General features: G+C 48.8%; 1 protein-coding gene and 1 pseudogene across 1 annotated transcript; both read left to right on the top strand.

The window, feature by feature from the left end:
- LOC114634866 overlaps positions 1-98 on the top strand; it is a 5,940-nt pseudogene extending 5,842 nt beyond the window's left edge.
- Positions 99-1,332: 1,234 nt separating this feature from the next.
- On the top strand, positions 1,333-9,497 carry Frmd1 (FERM domain containing 1; the record flags this gene model as incomplete). The annotated part of the gene is made up of 8 exons (XM_028783494.1): positions 1,333-1,401; positions 2,627-2,717; positions 5,053-5,132; positions 5,571-5,647; positions 6,701-6,887; positions 7,804-7,959; positions 8,482-8,547; positions 9,323-9,497. Coding segments are annotated over exons 1-8 (901 nt in total), but the record flags the coding sequence as incomplete, so codon positions are not given.
- Positions 9,498-10,135: the final 638 nt, after the last annotated feature.

Here is a 10,135-nt window from a genome sequence, read left to right as displayed (position 1 = left end):
GAGAGGAGAGGAGAGGAGAGGAGAGGAGAGGAGAGGAGAGGAGAGGAGAGGATGAGTCTGGAGATGTTTGTGGCCCATTTGCCAAGTGTGACCTGTAACTCCTCAGCCTCAGGGTCCCTGACTACTGAGCAGCGCTCTGCCTGATCCACAACTTCCTACTCTGGCTCCAGGATCACATCTAGCATTGCACATGACAGAGGTGCTGCCAATGCTCTTTTCCTGGCTGAAAAGTAGCTGGCTGTACCCACTGCCACTGAACTGCTGTACCCACTGAAGCTGATGACTACCTTTTGGGGTGACTCTCTTCAGACCATCAACAGGTTCTGGGAACACAGTGGAATCCTGGTATAGATTCCCTGGATCTGTGTCCCGGGGATGTTTTCCATTATCTTGTGTGATGGACATCAACGCTACCTGATGAGGAAGAGAATTGGCCACAAGCATCTAGGAAATCTGCATGACATGGTATAGGACAAAGCAAGACATCAATTTGACCCACAAGGACTGGCAGTGGGATCTGAGTTACCCCCTAGCTGTGTCAGTGTCTCCCAGCTGTTCTTTAAGTTTCTGGCACTAGCCCTTGCCCATTCAGAGCCTACTGTGTGTTAAACAGCTGCTCTTGGATTCTGAATCAGTGCTTCTCCAGTGCTACCCCAAGTAGGACAGTAAAACCTCTGAGTCAGACTGTCATGGGACCTGTGGCTTTCAAGGCCTGCCAACTGCTCAATGTTGATTCTTAGGATGCCCAGGGATCTGCTCATCCTGGATGATGGAAGATGACATGTAAAGTCTCACTCAGCCACACAGCTGTCACTTCTGAGTTGCATGGGCCATTTCATGGCCTTAGCCACATGCTGCAAGAGGGAAAGGAAGGACACTATGGTTCTGGCCTTTGTGGGGCCCCTCCACCCACTGAGGAGCTGAAGGAACATCTCAAGGGAATCAGGGTCCCACCCCTCCTGTTAGAGCACACAGTGCTCCTGGCCTTGCATCCTGCCTGAGAGTGATGGTATCGCTTGCCTGCATTCTAGCAGTCTCCACACACCCAGCACTATGGCCCTGACCCTTGCTCCCTGCCACTGAGTTCCTGGTCTTTCCTAGCTGCTATCTAGATAGGGACAGCACAGACAGTGCAGCTACATAGGGGAGCTCCTCCCCTTCAACGATAACCAAGGAGGACATCATAGAATTAGCATAGTGACACCACCTGAATGGGAGGTTCAGAACTTTCCAGTCTTGATTCACTGTCTTCTGCACAATGCAGTAGACAAAGCCTGGCTTTGTGACAGCCCTTGTGTGGTGACCAGCAGAAACAACAGCCAGGACCCTGAAATGAATTCAGAGCTCAGGGACATCCTGGTGCTATTGCCTACCTGGGAACAACTGAGGCTGTCAGTGCAGGTAGGTAGGGTGACAGCTGGGCTTCTGCAACCAGAGGGACAGGGAAGACATCTGGGGAGGGCAGGGAAAGGTAACAGCAGGAATTGTTTGTAGGAGGATCCAGGTGCATGGGGACAAGGGGCCTCCATTTCCCTATGAAGTGCTCCATGCAGCATAGTATAAACCAACCTTACAAGTCACCTGGAATCTTGGCTTCCCTGGTCTCCACAGGGTCCTGGGTTGCTTTGTTCCCCCTCAATCATGGGCTTCCCTGACCCTTATGCTGTCTGAAGCTTTCATGGGCTGAATTTGCTACATGAGACCTACATGATCTCTAAAGAAGTACCCTGTGTCTCCCATTATACAGAGAATGACTGTAATGTGAGGTTGAGAACATCGGCTGAGTTTGCTATGTGGGACCTGTGTGATCTCTAGGAAGAGAGTCCTGCCCCCATTATCCAGAGAGTGACAGTACATGAAAGAACATGGCTTCCCTAGATGATTCCTTTTATCCTCTTGCCCCTTGCCCCTACCACACCCTGGATTCTGACAGATCTCTAGCTACTATCTTCTTGGTCTTCACTCTCTGTCATCTTCCTCACTGTCCTGTCATCAAGGATGTAACTGTCATGGGGCACACCCTTTCCCAAGCCACACATTCCTGCCTACCTTCACTCTTAGCTTTGGATCTTCCTGTGTGATCCAGGCCATTCCTGGGACAGGGGATTTCTAGCTGGAGTAAGGACCCATCACCTCTGCCTGGGAGCCAGCAAAGCCTATGCTGAGGTCACTAGTGTTTTGGGGTTCCATCTAGCATCTGGTGGAAGCACTGAGCAAGTGCTGAGGGGTATAATGACACCCCAGAAGGTGACCATAGTCTACCAAGATGGATGGATGCCTCCTAGCTGCTGCACTCTGCCCACAACTTGGGCATCTACAGAACATTTCCAATGAGGAATTTTTTTTTAAATCAAATGAAGCTGTGGAGGAAATCCTCTAGATCACAGGGAGCACTGAAGGAAAGAGGGCATCTCCTCTCTGTGTTGGAACACATCCTTTCCACTCCCATGGCTGTTCTCTTTGGTGAGAAGTGTTTAAATTTGGAAAATATTGCCTGCCTAGGTCCTGGTCCTGGGATCCAGCCCCTGCCTGAGCAGGTAACACTGCTCCTTTCCTGATCTAGTGCCCCTGCTAAGCCAGGGTCTTATAGGGAAGTTCTGCATATGGATAAAGCCCTCTATTCCAGGTCACAGCCACAGGACAAGAGCTATTCCAGCAAGTGTGTGACATGGCACACATTAGAGAAGCTCACATTTTTGGTCTCAGTGTGCTCAGAGGTAAGCATTGCTTGGCATCTCCAACACAGACTGCTTTAGGGCAAAAAATGGGGGTCCCTGGCTTTAGATGTATCTTGTCACAGACCCTGTCCACAGCTGAACCAATAAGGTTAATAGGCAGTGGGGTCATCTGTGCACACACATACATATGCACCACAAAATGATCATACTACTCACACAAGTACAGAGTATGTATACACATATATGCATATACATCCCCATACAATCACACACCACACATATGTGCACATAAATATAGACCACACAGATAACACAAGCACCACTATGTATATTATGTATATGTATATTACATGACATATATATATACATATATATACATACATATATACATACATATATATATACATACATACATATACATATATATTTAAACCATGTATTCCCTTACATGCTCATTTACATGTATGCTCATGTGCATTTACCATACATGTTCAAACACATGTCTATACTTGCATGGTACACATACATTTATAACTTACACATAGAGAATATCCACACACTAACACACAGGCACACTTCCTTTAAAGCCATTGATGAATTAGTCTTCTGGGATCATGTGGTGCCCAGCTCAGATAACTGTTATCTAATATACAAGACCAAAGCCTGTGGTATGACCAAGACCAAGTCATGCGCACTGTGACCTTCGTCTTCTTAGATGATACTCAACATCCATAAAAGCTGGGTGCCCAGCTGTCCACCCTTTAGGACTTTGACAGCTGGGCAGCCACACCTAGGAAATGGATAATCAGGGAGGGGTCACAGGAGGCCATGGGTAGCAAGGTCAGATCTACTCTTGTTGAGAGGTCTGTAAGAGCCTGAAAGGTAGAGGGGTCTGGGGTGGAAAGGCCCCAGCTAGGTACTAGCTGAGAAAGACAGGTAGCACAAAGTGGGGCTTGCTGAGTCTGAGAGTAAATGTTTTCTCAGACAGTGCAGTCTCCCAGTGTGGGGACACTCCTCATGAGAATGGTTCGATTCCTGTCAACCAGCTTTTCCACACATTTTCCTCCATGCCAGATGTCTCCACAACTCAGGGAACAAATGGTCAGGATACATGCAAGGAAAGAACCCAGGGTTCCCTACTGCCATGCTTAACTGAGGAGTCTGTCTAAACAAGCATGATAGGGTCAGAGCTCATCTGGGGACCTGAAGAGAGCAGAAGGCTGCCAGCTGAGCCAAGCGTGTCAGTCTTTCCAACTGAGCTCTGAATCAATGGACACCTTTCAGATGTGTGCCCAGAGCCTTTCTTATGGAGACCTAGATTCTTAGCATGAACCTTGTGTTCCCTGCTTTAGTTATATTGGGACCTATAGTTTCATCTTTTGGAGCATTGTGTGCCCAGCAGCAAAGGGTGACAGGCCTGTTGATGAAGGCCTGTGACTCCAGCACTTCAGGGGATGAAACAGAAAGACCCTAGATTGAAGGTGTCCTGGATTCATAGTTACCTGAAGACTACCCTGAGCTGTGATACCCTGCCTTGAAACACACACACTCACATGCACACACCCACATGCACGCATGCGCAAACACATAAGCAAGGTGTGAGCTCTCCCTCCAATTTTGAATGGTTGAGACAGAGTGAGCAGGAGAAAGATGGAGTGCTGGTGCATTCTACCTGGCCCTGGTTTGTAGCATTTGGAACTTCTGAGGTCAGGCTTATGTCTGGTTCTCCATCTACTTGGAGCTAGTCTTAAGCTGGACTTCGCTTCACACTAGGTATTGAGACTGAGGAGAATGGAGGATACTGGGATTCTTTACGCAGTCAGTAGGCCTTCGCTCTGTGCCAAGGTACACCTGCTCAGGCAGCCCTGCTAGCAAGGGTGGAGTGGGTCATGGACACTGGTCAGTTTGGTGAGAGGTTACAGGAAGCCCTGTTTACATGGCTAGTCTAGGGCTCAAGCCTGTAGGTTAGGTCTGCAAGCACTGTCAGCATGCTATCCATACAGTGAAAAGCAGACCATTGGTAGCTCTACACTGTGAAGACAACTGTCACAGCAACAGTCTGAAATGACCAGGTTTTACCTGCAATGTGTGTGTGCATGCATGTGTGTGTGTGTGTGTGTGTGTGTGCATGTGCATGTCTCTGTGTATGTGTGCATGTGTGTGTGTGTGCATGTCTGTGTGTGTGTGAGTGTGTGTGTGTGTGTGTGTGTGCATGTCTCTGTGTGTGGTAGTGCTTGTCTACCAGCTCAACCTCTGCAGAGGCAGCTGTGTCACACGAGCTGATGCAGAGCTCTGTGTCATCAGATGGACTTCCTCTGGCTGGGCCCTTAGAACAACGAGAGGATCTTCTCTGACTTGTCTCTTCCTTTTCTAGACAATGAGTATGTGTTCATGGACTTGAAGCAAAAGCTCAGCAAGTACTTCTCAAAGGACTGGAAGACAGATGTATACAAAGTAAGTATGCGACTGAGGAAAGATCCTGACAGCCAGTGTTGTCACTGCCAGAATGGTTCCCTTGAGTTTGGGACCAGTATGTTCTGGGTCAGGATCACCCTTTTTCACTGGTCACCTGTTTGTCAGGGTGTCCTCTGGCATACTCACACTGCCCCCAAGTCTTAAGAGTGAGGGTGGGTGGGTCACTACCCTCATGTCCTCTATTTGATGCTTTCAAAATTTGTTGTTTTAAAATTGACAACATTCCATTTGAGTTTTCCCTGTTGGAGAAAAACAACATAACATATTACAATTAATTAACAAAAATTATTCACAACCAGTGAGACCTGAGTGTGGGATGCCCCCAAGCAGGCCTTTCAGAAGCTGCCCAGCTGTACATGCCCCACAGGGGTCTCATCTCCAGGTTGCGGCCTTTTTCTTCTCTCTTATATCTGGCAGGGGAATAAGAGACCTAGAGCACCCTTTATCGCCTTCTTCAGAGTGCAGTTCTACGTGGAAAATGGGAAGGCTATAAGGTAACTACACTGATGTCAAAGACACTGTTTAAATACCTTCCAGTGTGCTCTGAGAAAGAAAGGTCCTATTATAAGGTTGTGATTTTCTCAAAACCAGGCAGGAATCTACATCTGGTGGCTGTAGGTGAGCCTCAGAGTTCAGCTTTAAATGGGAATTGTGCTTCCTTCTGGATGTGCTAAGTCATTAAGTCTCCTTGGACAGGGAGGGTCCTGGGAAGGTTGAAAAGAGAACAGGTCTCCGAAAGGTAGATCTGCTGCCATCAGTGAGCTGCCTCAGAGATTGACACATAGTGAGTTCTTTAGGGACCATCAAAGAACTGGATGCTCTCCAACCAGAGCTATGCTGAGGGATCAGCTGGGCATCAGTGTCCTTAGGATAGCCTTTGGCAAGTGTTAGCCTGCTGCTGATGCCAAGAAAGTGTGGATGAGGGTATGGAAAGTTCTGGAGTCAGACAGGTGACTATAGAAGGCTCTAGAGAATGAGGGTTCCTGGCAGTAAATGAACAAGGCTCTGGAGAGTGAGGATGTGTAGCTATCAGGAAAGTTCTAGAGACGTATCAGCAGGAAAAGCCAGACTGAGGCTGGTAGACATGGTTCCTTGTACCAGTCGCCAGCCAGATGACTAGATTAAAAGATCTTGGAGAGTTTCTCAGAAGGAATACACTGTTTTTGGCTAGCTGAGGACACTGGATATGTAGAGTAGCTTACTGGGTGTCAAGTCTGTGGCATGGATTTGGTCCTATGCCAGAGACTCCAACTTCCATTATTTGGGAGCTCTCTCAAGTGACAACACTTGTTCCTGGGATCTCAGCTTCTAGAGGTCTATACCCACAGGGACAGCCCTTGTGTTGCTTAAAGCCCCTGACTTCATCCATGTATCATTAAGGACCCTGTAACAGGAGATGCCATGTGTATGGACAGACTACTGAGTGGCCATCAAGAGGGCTCAGAGGCCCGTGAAGCAGAAAGCCAGACCTGGGCAGAAGGAGGGGTGCAGTGCTAGCTGCCATGGGGGAGTCACTGTTCCTGATCCTCTACCCTGCTGCCTTCCAGTGACAAGACAGCTCGACAGCTGTACTACTGCCACCTGAAGGAACAGGTACTGAGGTCCAGGTGTATGCACAGAGAAGAGGCTTACTTTCTGCTGGCTGCCTGTGGGTTACAGGCTGACCTGGGCAACCACCAGGTGTTGGTCCATGTGGGCAGGTACTTCGAACCACATGCCTATTTCCCACAGTGGGTAAGGCTGTGTTCCACCCTCCTTGTGTGTGTGTCTGGCGGCGGGGGTGTCTGATGTCTGCTCATCAAGAACAAACTCTGAAATCCATGAATAAGGGGAATAAGGGAATAGCAAGGATATGAAGACAGAAGGATCCAATCCAAGGGTGTTCACCAACTGGCAACACCTATACTGCAAAGGCTGGCAGTGTTGTGTAGGAGCTATGACCAGTAGGCCATTTCTTCAGCTCCTATATAAGCCCAGATAGCTTGACATCTCTGAGTATCTTGCTCAGCTGCAGAGTCTTATTCACCCAGTCTTGGTAAAGACAAGGAAACACAGGTACCTCAGGCTCCCTGGGACTCCAGTTCCTCACCTGTATTCTGGAAAGAGTTGGTGAGTGAGAGCTAATTCTCCTTGCAGAATCATAAAGTGACTGCTATGCATGAATAAATGGTTCTGGGGACTGCAGGCCCCACCCATGTTCTCCCTAACTGATCCCAGCCCACACTCCTCACTGTCCCATGTGCCTTAGGCCTCACACAGCTGCCTTGCAGAGCTCTCTCCAGTGCCATGCTGGAGGCCAGGCAGCTTTTCTCAAAGCTTCCTTCAGTCCACACTCACACAGTTCCTCCCTGGGAAAATTTCTCAAGAACAGTGGCTGTGGGGTTGAAATGAGCTACACAGACCTCTAAGGAGAGGTGCTTTTGCGGTCCCTGTGGGCACCTGGATGACATGAGAGGGTAGAGGAACCAAAGATTTAGAAGCAACACATCCTCACCTTCGGGTCTGAGGCTAAGGCAGAGGGTCTAACCCACTCTGCTGGACATAGTCTTTGGCTAGGGAGTTGGTTCTGACCCAAAAGGTCAGAGGAAGGGAGGTCAGTATGGAGAAAGGGCAGTGTGGGGTCTGAGCTAGCTGCTGGCTCTGTCCTCAGATCATCAACAAGAGAGGAGTTGATTACATCCTAAGGCATGTGCCTGCCATGCACCATGACAATCAGGGTCTGACTCCAAAGGAGGCAATACTTCGCTTCATCAGGGATGCCTGCCAACTTGAGGATGTTCCTGTCCACTTCTTCAGGATGTACAAGGTTGACCCTGAGGGATGGGAGGAACCCGGGACAAGTGTGGTTCTCTCCCCCGTGTCTGACAAAGTGACTAAGACTCCTGGCAAGGATAGGCAGGACAGTCCTCAGGGCCTGGTTGGCATGTGGAGAGTTGGTGGCTTTCCTGGAGGTGGCATGCTGAGTTTCTCTGGTGTTTGAGTTCTATTAAGCCTTTGTGCATCCTCTGCTGTAACTAGTTTAGTCTCATATTGATTGGACTGTTATGACTGGCCTCTCTGGCTGTCTCACATTCAATGCCTGAGCACTGCATGGCTTTGTTCCTGGGTGGGAGCCTCCCTTAGATGGAATTAAGGGTGGAATTTTAGTCTATGAGGTTCACAGAACTCAAATATCTACAGAAGCCTACCACATACACATATGTTCTGGGCATATGTAGGATGACAAGAGAGGCTTAGACAGAACTCTTGGTGTGTGGGTCCTCTAGCCTATTACATCTTATACTTGCTTCAGAGCCAAAGCCTAAACCTCTGTGCTGTGTTCTTTTAGGAAAAGAAGGAGGATCATCCTACTCTTCTCCTGGGAATCACCCTGAAGGGAGTAACCATCTGTCAGGTGAGGTCTCCTCTTATTTCTCTCCCATCTCCTGTTGCCCCAGAACTTACCACATGCTCTGGTTTCCACATCCCACATTACCTCTGTCTTTTAGGAGGCAGACTACACTCCACAGCTGCTCTGCGACTTCCCCTGGTCACATATTTCGAAGGTGACAATTATGGTGGGTGTCTGAAGGGGGAATGTATCCATAAAGCTCAGGAGTCCTAAGAACCTGGGACCCAACAACTTCATCCTCAGGATGGCATCAAGAGTTGCCTGAGGCTTCTTCACACCCTCAGGCATCTCTCAGTCTTGGTGGTTCTCACAGAAACGTCTGGTGACACAGACTTAGTGGTATTGAGCTCTCTGAGAGATGTACAGCTCTGGATGCCACCAATTTCCAAGATCCCACTCAGAAACAAAGGGAAAAGACATGGTACCTTAGAGATACACCTGTCAGCCTCTGTCCCCCTTCCTTATTCCCAAAGCTATGACAGTCAGGATTGCTGGACAGCAGGCTTCCTGCAGACACTGATTAGACTTCACTGCAAATCCTGTATGCAAAGCTTGTATACATAGGAGGGCTGCTACAGGTTTCTTCTGCCTTAATAATGTTGCACACAGATCGTACTCCCAGTTACCTTACACCTGTTTCCACAGGGATACCAACTCTCTAAACTGGAAGTGTGGGCCAGGGCCTAGTTGGGGATTATGGTTGACACTAAGTTATTTCTCTTGCTTCTGGGACTGTTTCTGGACTGTAAAAATCACATTACCCTTCCAATCTGTCCAGGGGAAGAAGCTGGAAATCCAGCCAGAAGGACTGTTGGCAACACAGAAGCTGCTGTTCTACACAGGTCATGCCTGGCGCTCCCGTTACCTGCTGCAACTGCTTCGTACCACCCACGAGCTCCACCTCAGCTTCCAGCCTGTGCTGCAGTGGTTACAGCAGCTGGAGGAGGCAGAAAGTGGGTATTAGATCCACCTGGGTCTGGGCACCTAGCTGATGGCCACACACCCTGTCTAGGGTCTGAGGATATAGCATATCAATCCTTGAGACCCACTCCTGGTGTTGGCTGGCTATGCTGTGCTGGGCATCCAGACCACGCCTTCTGTAGCAAATCATCATTGCTGGTGGGCATCAGCTGTTTTCCTCCCTAAGGGGGTTAGGATGAAAGGTAGGATTGATTTTTCCTTCACTCCAAGATGCCTATGATTCTACAGTGTCTCTTCCCTTACATCCTTAGCCCTGAAAACAGAAAAGATGCAACCTGAAAGGTGGTAGCCTTAGTGCTACCCAAAGATCCACTGTTCTCTCCAGTTTTCAAAGACTCCACTGAGAGAGGACCTGACTTACTCCACATCGAAGCCACAGTGCACTGGCAGGAGTGTGTGCCTGTGTCTGTGCATGCACATGCATGTATGTATGTACATGCATGTGTCCATGTGTGTGTGGGTACATGTGTACATGCCTGTGTATATGCATGTGTGTGTATGGGCCAGTGTGCTATGTGTGCTCATGAATGTTTGTGTCAGAGAGGGGGGAAGGGAGGCAGGGAGAGAGAGAGAGAGAGAGAGAGAGAGAGAGAGAGAGAGAGAGAGAGAG

This window comes from Grammomys surdaster, unplaced genomic scaffold (genome assembly GCF_004785775.1).
Source record: "Grammomys surdaster isolate TR1022 unplaced genomic scaffold, NIH_TR_1.0 1136, whole genome shotgun sequence".
Classification (NCBI taxonomy): Eukaryota; Metazoa; Chordata; class Mammalia; order Rodentia; family Muridae; genus Grammomys; species Grammomys surdaster.
The sequence above is the reverse complement of the archived record's forward strand: the minus strand, read 5'-3'. Positions and strand labels throughout refer to the sequence as shown.